We start from the raw sequence: 20,514 nt of genomic DNA, 5'->3' as shown, positions 1-20,514 counted from the left end.
CATGGCAGAGCGCCTCATAAAAACTGCACTTCCTCCCCTCGGAGATGTTTACCTCTGACTGACTACAAGCCCAGAGTTAAGAGTGGTTCAAGGACTGAACTCATCTATTGTATGTGCCTTCTGTTGTATGTGTATTAGGAACTAGACCAGGAAAGGTTTGGACAGCTGATGAAGCATGTGAACCCCTACAGTTCCTTCTTCATTTGGCACCGCCAGCAGAGAGCTGCTGAGCAACATCTCCTTGTTCCTCAGTAACGATAAATATTTCTTCCATAAGTATGTGTTTTATACTGCTCTGTGCTACAGCCATCTGAACAGATCCAAGATAGGTGAATATTTGAATCACTCACGTCGCTAGCGATATCTCTGGAGGCCTTGGCAGCTTTGACTGAGATCGAATCCGGAGGAAGGAAATAGCCTTTCCTGATTGCAGCCTCAAAGCCTTCTCTGTAGAGTTTCTGGAAAATAAGACATATAAATGAGCAAGTGCAGGGAGATGAACAACAATTTCTTCCACATACAGGCTGGACATGAGACTCGGTTCATGAAATGACAACAGGTTTCTGAAACGTGTTGAAATTCTTATAAATATATATATATATAAAAAATACAGTTTAAGTCTACATATCACAAAGGACAAGTGTCGTTCTCTGATCCAAAAAAACAAAACAAAGACACCGACCCTGCTGACGTTGATGGAATTTTGTTGAGAGAGGACAATCTCAGGAGTGTCAGGCTGGATGTGAAGCTGTGTCTTGTCCTTCTCCCACGCTTCAGTGTAAAGGCGCTGCAACAAGCCAGAAGAGAAATGGTGTTAATCCATGATCGACGAAGGATGGATTGGTGCTGGGAAGGAGCTCCACCTTGCTCATGGTCAGGGCATTATTCTTGGCCAGGACGAGGTTCATGGCGTCAGTGGGGCTGGTGAAGGGAACGGTGCTGGGATGCTGGCGGTACAGCCTGTCCGTCAAAATCTCTCCAGCTTTCTTGACTTTCTCAACGTCAATTGAGCCGATCGGGACCCAGCCCAGACCCTGGAGCCACTTCAGGTCAGCTTTGTACACAGCCTGTGAAGTGGAAACACCAAAAGGTTTATTTTTGGTGTTGGTAATGGCAAAGGAATCTAACAACAACAAATAATCCTCACTCACGTCACTCTGGAGGTCGTAGGCGTGTCGGGCCTGGACCACGTCGTTGGAGTCCGGCAGACACGTCCACTGGTGCAGGTGAGTCCTGTAGTTGAAGTCGTTGACCTGGATCTGGCATTTCTTGGCCAGCTCCAGGTTCAGCATGTCAACCGGCAGGTGGAACTTGGTCTTGGACTTGTTGAAGTCCTTCTTGTACAGGGCGTCACTGGCAATCTTGGCCGAGTTGAGAGCCAGCATGATGAGAGGGTCATCCTGGACGGAGCGGGCGCCGATGTGGTGGCCCACCTGCTTTCGGTACCCCGTCTTGTACTTGTACTGAAAGATGAATACAGAATTTATGAGTGGTGCAAACATTGTACAACGCACCATCCATCCATCCATCCATCCATACAATAATAAAGAGGATTTCCTTGCTAAAACTCAGTACTTACATCACTGGCAATGTCTCTGCCAGCCTTGGCAGCAATGACTGAGATGGCGTCATTGCGCAGATCGTAGCCCTTCTTCTTGGCTTCTTCATTTGCTTGTTTGTACAATTTCTGCAAAACAAGACATCTTTCAATACATGGGAAATTTGAACATTATTCACCACTGACCAAAGTGCATCACTCACTGCACCATCGCTGTTAGCTGTTAGCACGTACCAAGCTGTAGTTGACGTTGTTTGCTTTGGCCAGAACCACATCCATGGCATCAGGCATGACGTGGATCTTTGTCTTCTCGTTGTCCCAAGCTTCAGTGTACGCTTTCTAAAGTGACAGTACCCAGCATGAGAATTCACTCAGATTGAAAATGAAACATGTTGTGGTTTTGTGGAGCGAGTAGTACTGTCATAACATGATTTCTTACCTTGTTCATGACCTGAGCATTGGCTTTAGCCAACGCGATGGGCATGTCTTCAGTCGTCATCTTGTACTTGAAGTTGCTGGGGTGTTGACGATACAGCCTCTCACTTAGCACCTCGCCTGCTTTCTTCACTTTCTCAACGTCCAGCGAGCCAATGGGCACCCATCCTACACCCTGCAGCATCCTTAAGTCCTCCTTATACACAGCCTGGAGGCCAAAAGAAGTTCATTTTCATAAACAATTGTTTGAAATGTTACAAAAGCGGCTTGCTAAACTCTCCAATCCATAGATGTTCACTCACGTCACTCTGCAGGTCGTAGGCGTGTCGGGCCTGGACCACGTCGTTGGAGTCCGGCAGACACGTCCACTGGTGCAGGCGAGTCCTGTAGTTGAAGTCGTTGACCTGGATCTGGCATTTCTTGGCCAGTTCCAGGTTCAGCATGTCCACTGGCAGGTGGAACCTGGTCTTGGACTTGTTGAAATCCTTCTTGTACAGGGCGTCGCTGGCGATCTTGGCTGAGTTGAGTGCCAGCATGAGCAGAGGGTCGTCCTGGACGCTGCGGGCACCGATGTGGTGGCCCACCTGCTTCCGGTACCCCGTCTTGTACTTGTACTGGAAAGCAAAACAGCGTACAGTGAGACAAACTCTGTATTTTGTAACAGTAATTGATGGTGAAATGCAGCAACTTACATCACTGGCAATGTCTCTGGAATTCTTGGCTGCGATGACGGAAATGGCATCATTACGGAGGTCATAGCCCTTCTTCTTGGCATCTTCATATCCCTGTTTGTACTTTTTCTGAAAAACAATCACAATTAGGTCATAGATCATATGATCGTCTTGTCTAAGACCGACGCTCATTTCTTTCTGCTTGGCTTCCCCTCCTTGTGTCTGATTGCTGGTCACTGACGTTTTTCACATGATTTTCTGATTGTCGTCATTTGGTGATCGCACTACACACTGGGCTTCGGTTATGTGTCGTGTTGCCAGTTCTATTTCATTCCGACTGACCACCAGAAGGCGGTGCTGAAAGCACTGAATGTTCCCTTTGTGCATGCATACCAACAATGTCACCTGTGACCCCTGAGTGACCTGAGAAAGGTAATAGGCTCCAGTGTCACCATAGGTTCGGCTCCTCTTTTCTTATTACGTTTCATGCGTGTACCACTGAATCTAGCATTGAAGATTACAGAACAAGTACAGTATACACAGCTCAGACTCCGTCGCTGGCAGCCTTGTGACTGGGTTAGTCGGAGCACTTTTGCCCTCCAAAGGCTGAGATGGCAGTCACTCTGAGGTTGCTTGGCTCCAGTGTGACATCTTCCTTGTATAATGGGACCGGCACGGTTGAAGAATTCATTCTTAACCTCTCCCGGTGGACGGTAAGGCTATTGAATCTTTTCTTGCCCCGAGAATCGCCCGAGCACCAGAGCTCAGTGGCATCCAGCAGCGGCAGTGTTTGCTCCCATTCCTTGAACTGATAGCCCGGTAGCCTAATGTTAGTGCCTGGGCTGCTAATCTCTTGTGGTGAATCCGATCTACCCAATCGGGCTTCCTCCTGCTATCACCAACTGTGGATGTTAGCAGAACGATTCGTGTTAACTTAGCCGTTGCGGATGTAGGTTGTGTCTGCGCGGCCCTTTTGTCTGGCTAATTGATGCCGACCGTAGCTATTGGCGACAGGGCTGGAGTGAACTTGCTACCATTTCCTGCATAACTACTGCTGGTCTGGAGCCTTTGCTGATAAAAGCCGCGTTTGCAATCTTCCCCTGGCTTATTGGCACCTATCCTGTCTACCAAACAACATTGTTGGTGTCAGCTCGGGGCTGTGACTGGTGAAGGCGGTGTTCATGCTCCCAACTCCTGGCAGGTGGCGTCTCTAGCGAGAGGGCAGGAGGAAGAGGGAGCCGCCATGTGGTTGTCCTTTCTCCTGGACATAGCTTCAGCCAAACTTTAGTGACTATGCGATCTTGCATCTGCGGTTTAAGTGTGTCCGCAGCCCTTCCCTCTGCTTATCACACATAACAGGTGGCATACCAGGTGCAATGGAAGGTTCTCACCATTGTGCTAATGGTGGTGGCCTCCTCTAGGACGATGAGAGGCCTCCATGGTGCCAGAACCGCGGTCCTCATCAGCGGCTCAGAGCTCAGTGAGTCAGGCAGTAGATGACTTGATGCAGGCTGCCATGCTTGCAGCCGTAGAGCGTTTGTGGCTGGAGGTGCAGCCATCTTAATCTACTCCTGTGAGGGCTTCCTCCAATGTAGGTGGCCCTACTCCACATTTGCTGTTCCTCTTTCAGAAGACCTTCTGTGCCAAACTACATTCTGTTGTTCCACATCCCTGCTGACCTCCTCATTTTTCACTCTAACAAGGACTGTGGTCCCTAGCTACCTCTGCAAAGACCAGCTGCAGACCTTTGCACCTCTGCCTGCTACCATTCTGGCTACCCCGAGCTGTGGGTCCTGTAGGTGTCCCTCTGGGGCCACTCGGGGCCAGAGGGCCAAAGAATGACATCCTTGGGCCTACTGTTATTGCAATCCCTGAAGGTGGTGGTTGGGCAGATTCTGCTTGGATGCCAAGTAGCACCATCACCAGAAACTCAGGGTGTTGCAGCAGCACCTCCTTGCCCTGAGCCCATGAACGAAGAGGACTTCCTGTTGAAGAGCAAGCAATTGGGTGTGGCCCCAGCCCGCCTTGAGACTGTAACCACAGATGCATGTCTCTCAGGGTGGGGTGCCACCTGGCAGTATAGGGCAGTTCGGGGACAGTTGGTTGTGCGGTGCAGCACAAATCAGTGTGCTGGAGCTGCGAGCAGTACACCTGACCCTTGTAAAGACCGGGTAGGTCCCTACATTTTTTCACCCAGCAGGGGTGCTTAAAAATTGTCCTTCGCTGTCATTTTGTAGGTCAAACTTGAGTCACTGGGGTAAAATAATCTGAGGTCACGTTGTTGTGACTGAAAAAACTATCTTTGGACATTAGTGTCTGGTTCGGGTTGTTATTTAAGGGGGTGCAGAGCACGCACTGGGGGCAGATAGTAGTGACGTCACATGCCAACTTAAAGACACCGGACAGAAGAGTGAAGCCGTGGAGTTGTCGCCAGGGAAAGCTGTGCCAGTTGGAATTATAACTTTGTTGCCCACATGAATCCACTGGATTATTCTGCCATGGAGTCGGTGAGGAGACGCATCAGGGACCAGAGGACTGTGGATTATGCGGGGCCATGAGTAATTATCTGCCCCTGGCACACTTAGGCTGAATCCCATTTCACCCCTTAGCCCTCCCCCTTGGCCCTACCCCTCCGTTTTGCGCATTCACGTGGAGGGGTAGGAGTGTTCCAATTGTCATTATGATGTAGGGGTAGGGCCAAGGGGGAGGGCTATTCACCCCTCCAAAAGGAGATTCTCCCAAGGCTCACTCCAAATGGAGGGGTATGAGCCAGTGACGGCTGTTGGCGAGGGGTGCTTGTTTGTAAGTATTTTGTCAATTAATAAAGTTTTAAAATGTAAGAAAAACATTCTTCTTTGGCAAGCAATTGTCGTATCTGCCTGCATCATCAGCAGCAGCGACTACTGAAGATGTACGCGATTGTCGAAGGGGTGTTCCAGTTCGGAGGGGTTTACTTTCGGGCCTACCCCTTAGCACTCCATTTCAAAGGGGCAGGGGCAAGGGGTAGGGCTAAGGGGTAGGGCTAGAAAGATAAATGGGATTGGGCCTTAGTCTCCTGTGGGGACGTGCGCCTCTGACTTGGGGGAACTTTGGGGGGTGTTTAAACATTCAGGGGCATTTTATGATTACCGCTTGGCATACCATGTTGTGTGGCGTTTTCTGTTAAATTTATTACGAGGAGCGCTCAAGCGACAAGTGGCTGGTTTTCTGTTGGGAGTATTCTTCTGTTAGAATAGCATGCCGACATTTGGGCTCAATCTTATGTTTCTTGTGTATCTGGCAATCACCCTTGCTGATAGGTGTATATCCGACCATGACCTTTTAAGAGTGTAGTGGCAAGATCACTTTGGGCAAAAAAAAGGTGAATTGTTACACCCTCAAACATTTCTTGCCATACCTGAGGGGAAGGCACGTATTCATACGGTCAGATAACACCTGGACCATATTCCACATCAACCACCAGGGTAGCACTGGGTCAGTCCGGTTGTTGCATGCCTTCCAGAGACTTGTCGGGTGGGCGTGGTTTCTCTTGCTGCACAGAATCTCTAGCGGCTAACTGTGCTGCCTCCCCAACAGATCTGTTGTTCCAGCATGGAGGTAAGGCTTGGCAGTCCAATCCTCACCGATTCCCCTTATGCCCTTGGCTACTGAGAGGCCTGAATCGCTGTTGGGCAGCTGTACGGAGCCTGTCAGGCAGACTGTTCTGAATGTCAAGGCCCCGCCCACCCCGCTGCAGCACAATAGTAGGTGGAAAATTGTTACGTGATACAACATCCGCAGGGAGGACCCCGTGCTTTGCCTGGTGCCCGTGGTCTTGGATTTCTTGTAGTCTCCTCTGGACAGAAGTCGTCCTCCATCTACCTTGAAGGTGTATGTGGCAGCACTATCAGCCTGTCATGATAGACTAACAAATGGCACAGTTGGGAGTTATGATCTGGTGTCGGGTTCATCAAGGGGGCTCTGAAGCTCCACCCCCTGAGAGCCCCACAAGCTCCAGCTTGGGACCTGCACTTCGTGCTGGACGGCTTGTGTCAGCCTGCCTGTGAGCCCTTGGTGACAGTGGAGCTGCAGTGAGCACCACTCAAGACTACATTTCTGCTGGCCATTACTTGAGCGAAACGCGTGGGTGAGGTACACACTTGGTCTCTCAGGCCATTATGCCTGAGGGGGCATCTAGATTTTATGGGTCTGAATGTTGTCCTTTTCCCAAAGGTTCTGTCAGGTCCTCAGTCCATTCAGCCTATAAAGCTTACGTGATTTGACCCTCCATCGAGCGTTCCTCCAGACAAGGAGGAACGCTCAGTAACAACCCTGGGATGCTATATTGACGCTACCTCGGGAATTCGTACCTCCGAGTAGCCTTTGGTCTGTTATTGAGGCCCTGAGGGAGGCTCTGCTCTCTATAAGCAGCACTTTTCCCACTGGATCATGGATACCATTCACCAGGTGGTGAGAACCACCCTCTACCATCGGGTGTGTCCACATCTTGCGCCATCCTGAGAGGATTACCCCTGGGTGAAATATGGGCCTTTGTCTCCTGGACAACGTCCAGCACCTTTTCTAGGTTGTACTTCATGAACGCCGCCACTCCCCATCCAGTGGGCGTGGTCCTGGGCTCTGCAGAGGCTTCTCAGTAATGTTGGTCTCTGGAATTCCTCATGACTAAGTTGGGCTGCCAGAGCGCTTTGTCACTCAAAATCCTTGCAATCACACGAGAAGATACTGTAGGAGCTGAATCTGTGGTGACACCAGAACTTATTGCCTTTCTAGGGTCACCCAGGGGTCACAGGTGACATTGTTGGTATGCATACTCAAACTGTGCAAGCACAAAGGGAACATTCGGTGTTTGAAGCACTTTGGTTTGTCTTTGTTCCAGACAATTCTAGCATTCTGTTCCTGCTTTGTGTCCTGCTTTCCACCTGACTTTGCTTCATCTGACACTCCTACCGCCAGCCCTGGCCCTGCACTGCACTACTAAACCTCTGCAGACTCTCCAACATCTCTGTCACCAGGTTTCACTGCCGTCTGAAAGACTGTTTCTTCTACAACAGCCTCCACATCAGCTTTTCCAAGTGCTTTAAAGAGAACTCTTGTCTTGCCTAGTGCTGGGTGCCGGAGTCCTAATTCTGTACTGACCTCACTGTAGATGACATTGTTTGCTTTGGCCAGAACAACATCCATCGCATCGGGCATGACGTGAATCTTCGTCTTCTCGTTGTCCCAATGTTCAACATATGCTTTCTGTAGGCATAAAAAAATGTGACAGGTTGATCACAATATGATTTTTATTCACACTTAATTTTATGAAATGACAATTCAGTAGAAATAGGAGCAGCTTTGTGATAATTACAGCTAAAACAACAGGAAGGACTGATAAATGCATACCTTATTCATGACCTGAGCGTTGGCCTTAGCCAGCACGAGGGGCATATCTTCAGTCGTCATTTTGAACTTGAAGTTGCTGGGGTGTTGACGGTACTGTTTCTCACTCAGGATTTCACCAGCTTTTTTTACTTTCTCAACATCCAGCGAGCCAATGGGCACCCATCCTACACCCTGCAGCAGCCTGAAGTCCTCCTTATACACAGCCTGGAGGCCAAAAGAAGTTCATTTTCATAAACAATTGTTTGAAACGTTACAAAAGGGACTCGCTAAACTCTCCAATCCATAGGTGTCCACTCACGTCACTCTGGAGGTCGTAGGCGTGTCGGGCCTGGACCACGTCGTTGGAGTCCGGCAGACACGTCCACTGGTGCAGGCGAGTCCTGTAGTTGAAGTCGTTGACCTGGATCTGGCATTTCTTGGCCAGTTCCAGGTTCAGCATGTCCACAGGCAGGTGGAACCTGGTCTTGGACTTGTTGAAGTCCTTCTTGTACAGGGCGTCGCTGGCGATCTTGGCTGAGTTGAGTGCCAGCATGAGCAGAGGGTCGTCCTGGATGCTGCGGGCACCGATGTGGTGGCCCACCTGCTTCCGGTACCCCGTCTTGTACTTGTACTGGAAAATTACAGAACAGTCAATGAAGACGATCATAATAATGAAAAAAAAAAATGTAAAAAAATGAACAAAAATGAGAAAAAGAAGTGGTTTTGATATGAGTAGAAGATAGAAATTTGCTCGGATTCCCTGACTGAACCAATCAACTGACTCATTAACTTACTGATTAACATATTGACTCACTGGTCAGAATTATGAATAATTCCAAAATTGATCTTACATCACTGGCAATGTCTCTGCCAGCCTTGGCAGCGAGGATGGAAATGGCGTCATTGCGCAGATCGTAGCCCTTCTTCTTCGCGTCTTCATTTGCCTGCTTGTACAGTTTCTGCATAAAAAAAGAAAGTTTTGAGCATAATTTGACTTTTTTAAGATCAATTGTGTTGTGTGTTCTGCAGCTTTACAGAATCTGGCCTTGTTGGAGACTCACCACACTGTAGTTGACTTTGTTTGCCTTGGCCAGAACAATATCCATGGCATCAGGCATGACGTGGATGGTGGTCTTGTCCTTGTCCCAGGCCTGAGTGTAGGCTTGCTGTGACATAAAATGTTTCGGTTTAGTCATCAAACATTCACTGGTTTATTATCTGATTTCTTTTCTTCATGAACAAAAAGCTGTTTGACTATTTAAGGTTTAATGTGATGACGTTACAGCAGGGAATCCAAATAAATAAGTTTTAAATGTAAATGATAATCATGTCCAACCTGTCTCGGCTCAGGATTTGATTCTATTTGTTTACAGAGCTAATTAAACAATCTTAAAAATGGGAGTTATTCAGAGTATAAGTTATAATCCAGTTAAACTTTGGTGTTTGTATCTCGTCATTGTAATTACTTTCACCTGATAACTATTTCAATTTTAGATTTGTCTTATTTTCTGAATTTGTCGTTTGCTAGAAAAACAAGAAAAAGAATGTAACTGTCTTACCTTGTTCATGACCTGAGCGTTGGCCTTAGCCAGCGCAAGGGGCATGTCTTCAGTCGTCATTTTGTACTTGAAGTTGCTGGGGTGTTGACGATACAGTCTTTCACTCAGTGCCTCGCCGGCTTTCTTGACTTTCTCAACGTCCAGTGAACCAATGGGCACCCATCCTACACCCTGCAGCATCCTGAAGTCCTCCTTATACACAGCCTGGAGGCCGAAAGAAGACATCAGAACCAAGTACCTCCCTGGCGGTGATGGCTCCTCTCACACACAGGCGCTCACTCACGTCACTCTGGAGGTTGTAGGCGTGTCGGGCCTGCACCACGTCGTTGGAGTCCGGCAGGCACGTCCAGTTGTGCAGGCGGGTGATGTAGTTGGCGTGGTTGACCTGGATCTGGTTCTTCTTGGCCAGTTCGAAGGCCATCATGTCCACCGGCAGGTTGAACTTGGTCTTGGACTTGTTGAAGTCCTTCTTGTACAGGGCGTCGCTGGCGATCTTGGCTGAGTTGAGTGCCAGCATGAGCAGCGGGTCGTCCTGGATGCTGAGGGCGCCGATGTGGTGGCCCACCTGCTTACGGTACCCTGTCTTGTACTTGTACTACAGGAATACAGAGAGCAAAAGAAAGCATTGATCACTATGCTTTAACTGCAGCCAGGGCCTACAGAGCAGGAGCAGACGAATGTAAACACAGTCACACATACATCACTGGCAATAATGGTGGAGGCTTTAGCAGCCTGGACTGCGATGGCGTCCACGCCAACATGATGACCCTTCTTCTTGGACAGCTCATTATCCAGTTTGTACAATTTCTGAAAAGGAGAGAATGGAAACAATTTTGTCTATTTTACAACAACAATAACACTTTCACTTAAATTCCAATCACAAATTATATTTATAATGTCAACAGTGAGTAAATTGCTGGTCCGACACGCTACCTCGCTGTAGTTTTTCCTGTTATCTCTGGCCAGAATGATGTCCATTGCATCGGGCATGACATGAATTGTAGTCTTGTCGTTGTCCCAGGCGCTGGTGTAGGATTTCTAAAAACGCAGATCGACGCTGTTAGTTGGATTTCAAACTGAAAATGTGAAGCTCATGACAGGTTCGGTGCCGTACCTTATCCATGATCTGATTGTTAGCCGTGGCCAGCACCAGGTCCATAGAGTGCATGTCTTTGGTGAACTTGAAGTTGCTCGGAGCCTGACGGTATAACTTCTCACTGAAGGCCTTTCCAGCAGCTTTAGTTTTCTCCACATCCAGCGAGCCAATCGGGACCCACCCAATGCCTTTGATGTAGTTCTCATACTCGCTCTTGTACTGGTTCTGAGAGGAGACATCACAAACAGCGCTTCAGCTCCGGCACACAGCAGCAGTGCAGCGCTGCTTCAGATTCTCGACATACATCACTGGCAATGAACTGCATGTTCCGTGCCAGCTGCAGGTTCATGGCGTCTGGGAGGAGCATGTTGGTGTGCTGGATCTTCCTGTAGCCGGCGAAGGTCTGGGCGGCGGAGGCCTGCTTGGCGTGCACCACGCTCAGCATGTCCACCGGAGAGTGGTACTTCAGCTTGGACTTGTGGTAGTCCTTCTTGTAGTTCTTGTCGCTCTGCAGCCTGGCCACCTCCATGTAGTGGACCAGCAGGGGGTCGTCCTGCAGGCTGCGGAAGCCCACGTGGTGACCTCTGGCCTTCTCGTAGGCCAGCTTGTACTTGTACTGTCGCAAAAAATATATCCACGTTTTTCATTTTGTGATTGGTAGGATGGTGAAACGTCTTGGTCTGACACATAAATGGATGTTAAACTTACATTACTGGCAATGTTTGTGCCAGACTTGGCAGCCACAATGGGGATCGCATCGGCTTTGAGGTTGTAGCCCTTGTTGGCCATCTCCACCACGCCGGCTTTGTAGAGTTTCTGTGAAAGACATGAATATGAACAGTGTGGTAAAAAGTGGAGGAGATGCATTACTGATTACAACAAATGTAAAAGTGGCCAGTTAGCATCTTGGGAAAGTAACTGTAATTACTTTAACTCATCGTTCTCGACCAGCATGTGTTGTAATGATGCTGTGACAGAATATCTGAGTGCTCCGTTAGCAGAGGAAGATGCTCCATAGTCTGGATGTAGACTGAAGCTACATCAGTGAGCGAGAGAGAGAGAAACATGCTCATGATACCACGAAGACGCAGCGTCCAGCTCAGGATGAATTAGAAACATGCAAACAGCTCTGATGAAGATCAGCTATCCTTTCTTCATGCCACGCTCTCTCGGTGCGGCGTAATGCTAAACAGTGGAACCTTTGAAATGACGCGATCAGCTGGACTGAGTTAGTTCAAGATTAATGAGGCACCCCTTCTCCAGTAAACAGGAGTTTAGTGAAACAGCAACCATGAAGACAACAGCTTCAGCTGACATGACGCAACAAGCTCAATGAGACTTTATTTTTAAACATTAGCTTAAAGGGGCTGTATCATGCAAAATTCACTTTTTGTATGTTTTAACCTTGTTATATGGCTATGTTCTCACCAAAAACACCCCCAAAGCATTTTTTTCCTTCGTGCCTGCGTGCTTGAGCTTTGCTGGTATTTCTGCTGCTTAGAGAGGCAGCCCCTCCTGTACCCGTGAAAACGTTCTGTTTCCCACGTTCACGTCACACGGTGAAGATGGCTCCCCTGAGCCCCCCTCCTGCAGGCCCTCGGCAATCAGCGTTGCCGCTTTTTTCTAACTCTGATTACGGAGATAAACTTTAACCATCGTCTGAAAGCAACAATCAAGCAAGAGCAAGAGTCTGAAGGGTCTGGAGGGTCTGGAGGGTCTGAAGGGTCTGCGCTTGGTGAGTTTCTAACAGGAAAAGACGTTTTTGCATGTCTTTGTGTGTAGAGAAGCTGGAGCTAAAGAGCTAAAGCTAGCTAGTGTATTTGTTTTGAAGCACTGATTGGTTGAAGTACGCTGTCAGTCAAAGTCCACAGGGGGAGAGGTGGGATTTTCAGTGAAACAGAGCGTTTTCTCTTCTGGGTTTCAGAATTAGCCCCAGAAAATCTTTTATTTCACACAAAATTACTTTTCCTCAGTGCCAAAAATAAACTAATACCATGTTAATGCCATTTCTAGGGTTTGGACTATCTAAAAAAGCATGATACAGCCCCTTTAACATTATTAATCACTGACTATCAATGAAAGTAGTAACACATTAAATAAATAGTAATACTTGCAACGTGCAAAAAAAGAGTGTTTGATTGATGGACTTACATTGCTCATGTTGAGAGCGTTGGCCTTGGCCAAGACAATCTCTGGAGCATCGGGCATGACGTGGACGGTCAGCTTGTCCTTCTCCCACGCAGCAGTGTAAGCTTTCTGGAAACACCGACATGAAGACAAACATGCACATCATGTTGATTGTGAACAAATTTGTTTACGAGGCTAAAACAGAAAACTACCCAGTGACCTTGTTCATGATCTGGTTGTTGGCCGTGGCCAGAGCCACGTCCATGGAGTCCATCAGCTTGCTGTACTTGAATTTTGACGGATGAGTTCGGTACTTCTGCTCGCTCAGAATCTGACCGCCGACCTTTGCGGTTTCAACCGCAAGCGACCCGATCGGGACCCATCCGATACCTCTGATGAAGTTGTTCCATTCAGACTTGTACTCGCACTGGAAAAGCAAGAAAAAATTAAGTGTGAAGTGGTGAGTGGCAGAGAGCAGAGGGATATTCGTCACACTCGCTGCGAGACTCATTTTTCAAACTCACATCGCTGGACTGGATGTTCATGTTGCGGGCCAGCTGCAGGTTCATGGCGTCTGGGAGGAGCATGTTGGTGTGCTGGATCTTCCTGTAGCCGGCGAAGGTCTGGGCGGCGGAGGCCTGCTTGGCGTGCACCACGCTCAGCATGTCCACCGGGGAGTGGTACTTCAGCTTGGACTTGTGGTAGTCCTTCTTGTAGTTCTTGTCGCTCTGCAGCCTGGCCACCTCCATGTAGTGGACCAGCAGGGGGTCGTCCTGCAGGCTGCGGAAGCCCACGTGGTGACCTTTGGCCTTCTCGTAGGCCAGCTTGTACTTGTACTGTCGCAAAAAATATATCCACGTTTTTCATTTTGTGATTGGTAGGATGGTGAAACGTCTTGGTCTGACACATAAATGGATGTTAAACTTACATTACTGGCAATGTTTGTGCCAGACTTGGCAGCCACAATGGGGATCGCATCGGCTTTGAGGTTGTAGCCCTTGTTGGCCATCTCCACCACGCCGGCTTTGTAGAGTTTCTGTGAAAGACATGAATATGAACAGTGTGGTAAAAAGTGGAGGAGATGCGTTACTGATTACAACAAATGTAAAAGTGGCCAGTTAGCATCTTGGGAAAGTAACTGTAATTACTTTAACTCATCGTTCTCGACCAGCATGTGTTGTTATGATGCTGTGACAGAATATCTGAGTTCTCCGTGTTTCACTCAAGTGACAGTCAGCTGAAGTTACTTCAGTTAGTAGAGGAAGATGCTCCATAGTCTGGATGTAGACTGAAGTTACATCAGTGAGCGAGAGAGAGAGAAACATGCTCATGATACCGAGAAGACGCAGCGTCCAGCTCAGGATGAATTAGAAACATGCAAACAGCTCTGATGAAGATCAGCTATCCTTTCTGCATGCCACGCTCTCTCGGTGCGGCGTAATGCTAAACAGTGGAACCTCTGAAATGACGCGATCAGCTGGACTGAGTTAGTTCAAGATGAATGAGGCACCCCTTCTCCAGTAAACAGGAGTTTAGTGAAACAGCAACCATGACGACAACAGCTTCAGCTGACATGACGCAACAAGCTCAATGAGACTTTATTTTTCAAACATTAGCTTAACATTATTAATATTTATTAATCACTTAGTATTACTATTACTACTTATTAAATAAAAAGTAATACTTGCAATGTGCAAAAAAAGAGTGTTTGATTGATGGACTTACATTGCTCATGTTGAGAGCGTTGGCCTTTGCCAAGACAATCTCTGGAGCATCGGGCATGACGTGGACGGTCAGCTTGTCCTTCTCCCACGCAGCAGTGTAAGCTTTCTGGAAACACCGACAAGAAGACAAACATGCACATCATGTTGACTGTGAACAAATTTGTTTACGTCGCTAAAACAGAAAATTAGCCAGTGACCTTGTTCATGATCTGGTTGTTGGCCGTGGCCAGAGCCACGTCCATGGAGTCCATCAGCTTGCTGTACTTGAAGGTTGACGGGTGAGTTCGGTACTTCTGCTCACTCAGAATCTGACCGCCGACCTTAGCGGTCTCAACGGCGAGCGACCCGATCGGAACCCATCCAGTGCCTCTGATGAAGTTGTTCCATTCAGACTTGTAATCACACTGGAAACAGTCAGACAAGGAGACGCACATGTAATGAATCCCTCTAATGACGAGAAACAAGGCAGTGAATATCAAAATCTCTGAACAGTGAGTCAGTCTGAGAATGACGACTGAAACAACTGGTGTCGCCACTCGCCTCGCTGGACTGGATGTTCATGTTGCGGCAGCGCTGCAGGTGCATGTTGTCAGGCAGCAGCAGGAAGCTGTGGGGGATCTTCCTGTATCCGGCGTATGTCTGAACGGCGGAGGCCTGCTTGGCGTGCGCCACGCTCATCATGTCCACCGGGGAGTGGTATTTCAGCTTGGACTTGTGGTAGTCCTTCTTGTAGTTCTTGTCGCTCTGCAGCCTGGCCACCTCCATGTAGTGGACCAGCAGGGGGTCGTCCTGCAGGCTGCGGAAGCCCACGTGGTGACCTTTGGCCTTCTCGTACTCTTTATGGTACTGGACCTGAAGGCGAACATTTAAATCATTGGCTGTATGTTTGACTAGGTCTGAATTTTTCACAGAGCCAGAGCTGGACAGACGGACTATATTCCAAAAACACGCAAGAAAAGGACTAAATTTGTCCTATTTTTCTGGAATACATACGTCGCTGGCAATGTGTCTGCCCTGCTTGGCATGCAGAATGGGAATGGCGTCCGGCTTCATGTCGTATCCCTTGGCGATGGTTTCCAGCCACTTGTGCTTGTAGTGACTCTGCAGGGAAACAGCAGAGAGTCAGCGTTGATGCTGAAGATGAGTGACAGTGTTACGTTCCAGTTCCTGCCGGTTCTCACCTCACTGAGCGTCTGCGCATTGAACTTGGCCTGCAGGAACTCGGGGCTGTCCGCCGGCAGGTGATACGTGTGCATGAACTTCTCGCCTGACGCTTTATAAGCAGCCTGGTCAAGAAGAACACGGTTAAAGGTTTTAGTGTGGAAGTTCTGGTGTGAGCAGCAATCACCAGAATTGGCTTTAGGAAATGTGTTGTTACATTGTCCAGCTGCTTGGAGTTGGTCAGAGCCAGAGCCATGTTCATGGCGTCAACGGTGCTGGTGAACTTCAGCGTGCTGGGATGCTGGCGGTAGCCTCGCTCCTCCAGCGCCGCTTTAGCAGCTTTGGCCTTCTCCACATCCAGAGAACCGATGGGAACCCACCCAGTGCCTCTGCTGTAGTTATTGTACTCTGACTTGTAGACATTCTGGGAGAAAAGAGGACAGAAAAATATTGTTTTAGTTTCTACTCCTGGTAAAAGCTGATGAGGGGGATGTTGTGGATGAAGGTGGAGGAGGGAGACATCAGATCGTACATTACAAACCAAGAAATTCATATTTTACTCAAAAAGTAAAGTCAACAAAACAACATAGCTGAGATTTACAAAAGCTTCAACTAGAAAATTCCAGAGGAGATTTTACTTTGTGCCAGCTGCTGCCGAGTGTGTGTGTGTTTTTATAACTCCTCCATATTCACTGTGAGCTCTGAGCTGCGATCAGCCATGGCAGTCAGCAGCTGTGTGTCTGTTGCCATGGAGACCAGCTGCACCCAGCAGGTGTGTCTGTTGCCATGGAGACCAGCTGCACCCAGCAGGTGTGTCTGTTGCCATGGAGACCAGCTGCACCCAGCAGGTGTGTCTGTTGCCATGGAGACCAGCTGCACCCAGCAGGTGTGTCTGTTGCCATGGAGACCAGCTACACCCAGCAGGTGTGTCTGTTGCCATGGAGACCAGCTGCACTCAGCAGTCATGACAGTGAATCAGCAGTTTTTCATTCAGTGTATATGGTTGAAGAACTGTCACTTCTCAAGAGCTGAAAGGCGAAATTCAATTCAATTCTATTTTTTTTATTTTATTTTATTTTTTTTTACTGTGAGCGTCAGAAGCCTTTCATGGATTTATCCTGAAATCTTCATGTTTGTAGGATCTTCCATACAGCCACAGCGAGTTTGTGAAAGTGTGTGAACTTCTGGATTTCAGTGAGAAATCTCTCTCCAAAATGCATCGGAGCGGACAGGAGGCAATTCTGTACTCTCCTCAAACAAATGCCTCTGGATGGAGAACCGTTTGAGATAGACAGAAAATGAAAGCATTGTGAGAATCACAAGGAAAATGTCGAGCTTTTCATGTCTAATTTGTTAAGATTGAGCCAAAAATGTGGCCGTGGGGATGAGACAAATACATTTTTTTTATTTAAATGGAGAGAGCCTCTCCCAATCTCGCCTCTCCGATACACACCCATTAGAAACTCCAAAGACGGCTGAAATTCTCACCACACTTTGAAGCTCACAGTTTGAATTTGGTAGAAGATATTGAAATGAGGTTTTCACATATAGATAGTGGACAAAAATTCCAATGTTTTCATATTTTCATGACGTCTCCATGTGAAAGTATGGCAAGGCACAATGGACTTGTTCGGAGAGGAATTTTTCAGTGATTTTCGGGCAACTCATTCGGAATACATGGGGGGAAAAAAATCCAGCTTTTTGGCCATTTTCTCTGAATTTTTTTTTGCCAGAAGAGCAAGAAAAGTCAAAACACACCATTCCTGGAATTTAGACACGTTTTGTTGTGCTTTTTGAGGTGCTGCTCCAATTCGAGTGGGATGGGTTTTCCGGCAAACTGTTTGTGTCACAAAGTGTTTGATTAAGTCGAGCTAAATGTGCGCCTTGCTGTGACTGAAATACAGGGGCTGTGTGTTTGTTGAGGTTGGTAAGCTGTGGGTAGTTCAGCTATTTCCCTTTATCTTGTTCACCTTCAATTTAGTTTTTTTTTTTTTTTTTTTTTTTGCTCTTCCAGTTGTATTTTGGACTTATGTGAACTTCAGCTATTATTGCCAATCATTCTTCATGTTGTTGCAGCGAGGCTTAGAGTTCTTCATGTTGTTCGTCTTCGTTCCAGGATTGTTTTCAGGTCTGAAGCTGCTCCACTGTCCATGTTTGATGATGAATTCTAATTCAGAAAATCTTACTTCAATCTTTTCTCACATTTCCTTCTCTTCTACTAGATTCCAGATGTTTTTTTATCATTTGACATTTAGTGTAATACTTTAATTTTTAACCATTGTGTGGTCAAGCACAGGCGTTTTAATTAATATTGCTAATATTTCAGTGAGCAGAGGAAATGCGGTCAGTTAGCTTTAAGCTAGCACTAAACTAAGTCCCTCTATTGAGTTCATAGGTTTACTGTATTAACTTTTTTAACTGCATAAACTGGTTCCATGTGTCTTTTCCTGTCTCCGAATGGCAAAGCGAGGCAGTAAACATCGTCCTGCTCCGGACTCGAGGACATCTGGGACTGTTGGACCAGAGAAGCACAGAAGGACCACGTACGTCACTCTGGATCTCCATCATGTTGCGGCAGCGCTGCAGGTGCATGTTGTCGGGCAGCAGCAGGAAGCTGTGGGGGATCTTCCTGTATCCGGTGTACGTCTGAACGGCGGAGGCCTGCTTGGCGTGCGCCACGCTCATCATGTCCACCGGGGAGTGGTACTTCAGCTTGGCTTTGTGGTAGTCCTTCTTGTAGTTCTTGTCGCTCTGCATTTTGGCCACCTCCATGTAGTGGACCAGCAGGGGGTCGTCCTGCAGGCTGCGGAAGCCCACGTGGTGACCTTTGGCCTTCTCGTAGGCCAGCTTGTACTTGTACTGCGAGAAACATGAAGACAAAGTGTTACGAGTGAAGACTTAAAGAGGTATCGGAGTCTATTCATGACTCACGTTGCTGGCAATGTCCCTGGAAGACTTAGCAGCGACGATGGGAATGGCGTCCTCCTTCATGTGATGTCCTTTGAGCAGATCTTGACGGTGAGCGTAGGTGTAATAATTCTGAACAAGACGACAGTTCTGGTCAGAATTTTATCTTCACTGATTATTTTCCATCCAAACGCAGAAATTGCAACCAACCGGGCTGATGTTGACGGCGTTGTATCGGGCTTGCAGCAGTTCGGGGGCGTCGTGGGGGAGATGGTAGGTGTGCATGAACTTCTCTCCACTGGCTTTGTACTCTTTCTGCACAAACACAGCAGGGACAAAGATCTGAGTTTCAAACGCGAAACTGACAGTTTCTCATGAGGTGGTTTGGCTTCGACCCGGGTTTCATGGTGCTGAGGTGGTTTACACTCTACTGATGGATTCCTGCCTTTCAGCCGGCCTAAAATGTTCAGGACAGTGAAAAATAGTTCATGTGAGGACAATTTCAGGTGAACAGTGAGTGTTTGCTCGCATTTAGCTGTGCTTTAAGATCAGTCTCAGCCTTTAACAGTGATTTTGATGTAAATTTATTGCCTAAAATAACATCTTTAAATGGCAGTATTGGAGAACCCCCCCTCCCCGTGGTCCTCATGTGAACTGTGTAAGAGGTAACTGAGTGTGTGTGGCTGTGTGTATGCCTGTGTTTGTCACTCATAGTGTGATCAGTACAGCCTCGGCTGATGAGTGGAGGCTTTTAGCTCCTCCTCCTTCTCCTCCTCACCGCATTCAGGATCTTGGCATTGGCCTTGGCCAGCTCCATGTTCATGGAGTCGGAGGTGCTGGTGAATCTGAAGGTGGACGGGTGCTGCCGGTACTTCTTCTCGTCCAGAGCCGCTCCGGCCGCCTTGGCTTTCTCCACCTCCAGGGAGCCGATGGGGACCCAGCCCAGTCCCTTCACCGAGCTCTCGTAGTCCAGCTTATAGTTGCACTGGAGAAGAGGACAGACGAAGCGTCAGTGTAGCCGGCGCCGTCTTGGACGGCGTGCGGCGCTGAGGGGAACTCACGTCGCTGGCGTTGAAGTTCATGGTGCGGGCCAGGTCCAGGCTCATGGCGTCCGGCAGCAGGCAGTAGTTGTGGGGGATCTTCTTGTAGCCGGCGAAGGTCTGAACCTTGGACGCGTGCTTGGCGTGCGCCACGCTCATCATGTCCACCGGGGAGTGGAACTTCAGCTTCACCTTGTGGTAGTCCTTCTTGTAGTTCTTGTCGCTCTGCATTTTGGCCACCTCCATGTAGTGGACCAGCAGGGGGTCGTCCTGCAGGCTGCGGAAGCCCACGTGGTGACCTTTGGCCTTCTCGTAGGCCTTCTTATACTGGACCTGGGGTCAAGGAGCACACGGCGCCACATGATTCCATGCACTGAAGAATAGCGTTGAGGTCTGAGGGAGCTTCTGTCAGGTGACTCACGTCGCTGGCGGCATGGCGAGCAGCTTTGGCGGCGATGATGGGGATGGCGTCGGCCTTCAGGTCATAACCTTTAGCGATCAGGTCCTGCCAGGCCAGCTTGTAGTAGTTCTGAAATCACACAGACACAAAGAGCAGCGATGAGGACCTGGGAGCATTGGCCGTTTCCCTGGAGGCGCCGCGTTCCACGCCGCTCTCCACACCACACTAAACGCCGTACCTTGCTGATGTTGTAGGCGTTGCAGTTGGCCTGAAGGAACTCGGGAGCGTCGGGCGGCAGAGAGTACTTCTGATGGATCTCCTCAAGACCGCGTTTGTAGAATTTCTGCAAGGAAAGAAAGAAAAAAAGCCAGAAGGCCATGAATGATGGTTTCCACTGACGCCTGTAGGAAAGAGTTCCTCCCTCTGCAGGACAGAACCGGTCTCCCCAGACAGAACGGCATTTTAACTGATT

General features: G+C 48.3%; 1 protein-coding gene across 1 annotated transcript in view; it reads right to left on the bottom strand.

Annotated features, from left to right (window-relative positions):
* The window catches only part of neb (nebulin), a 69,960-nt gene that overhangs the window by 41,123 nt on the left and 8,323 nt on the right, over positions 1-20,514 (bottom strand). The window contains 38 exon segments of the mRNA XM_030112127.1: positions 351-458; positions 683-787; positions 864-1,067; positions 1,152-1,463; positions 1,580-1,687; positions 1,793-1,897; positions 1,998-2,201; positions 2,296-2,607; positions 2,686-2,793; positions 7,801-7,905; positions 8,050-8,253; positions 8,348-8,659; positions 8,880-8,987; positions 9,090-9,194; positions 9,588-9,791; positions 9,871-10,182; positions 10,287-10,394; positions 10,521-10,625; positions 10,702-10,908; positions 10,988-11,299; positions 11,392-11,499; positions 12,835-12,939; positions 13,031-13,237; positions 13,335-13,646; positions 13,739-13,846; positions 14,536-14,640; positions 14,732-14,938; positions 15,075-15,386; positions 15,528-15,635; positions 15,716-15,820; positions 15,913-16,119; positions 18,243-18,554; positions 18,627-18,734; positions 18,813-18,917; positions 19,381-19,587; positions 19,664-19,975; positions 20,064-20,171; positions 20,281-20,385. Of these exon segments, the coding sequence (XP_029967987.1) occupies positions 351-458; positions 683-787; positions 864-1,067; positions 1,152-1,463; positions 1,580-1,687; positions 1,793-1,897; positions 1,998-2,201; positions 2,296-2,607; positions 2,686-2,793; positions 7,801-7,905; positions 8,050-8,253; positions 8,348-8,659; positions 8,880-8,987; positions 9,090-9,194; positions 9,588-9,791; positions 9,871-10,182; positions 10,287-10,394; positions 10,521-10,625; positions 10,702-10,908; positions 10,988-11,299; positions 11,392-11,499; positions 12,835-12,939; positions 13,031-13,237; positions 13,335-13,646; positions 13,739-13,846; positions 14,536-14,640; positions 14,732-14,938; positions 15,075-15,386; positions 15,528-15,635; positions 15,716-15,820; positions 15,913-16,119; positions 18,243-18,554; positions 18,627-18,734; positions 18,813-18,917; positions 19,381-19,587; positions 19,664-19,975; positions 20,064-20,171; positions 20,281-20,385 (6,789 nt within the window).

The sequence above is a fragment of the Salarias fasciatus genome, chromosome 16, assembly GCF_902148845.1.
Source record: "Salarias fasciatus chromosome 16, fSalaFa1.1, whole genome shotgun sequence".
Lineage (NCBI taxonomy): Eukaryota > Metazoa > Chordata > Actinopteri > Blenniiformes > Blenniidae > Salarias > Salarias fasciatus.
The sequence above is the reverse complement of the archived record's forward strand: the minus strand, read 5'-3'. Positions and strand labels throughout refer to the sequence as shown.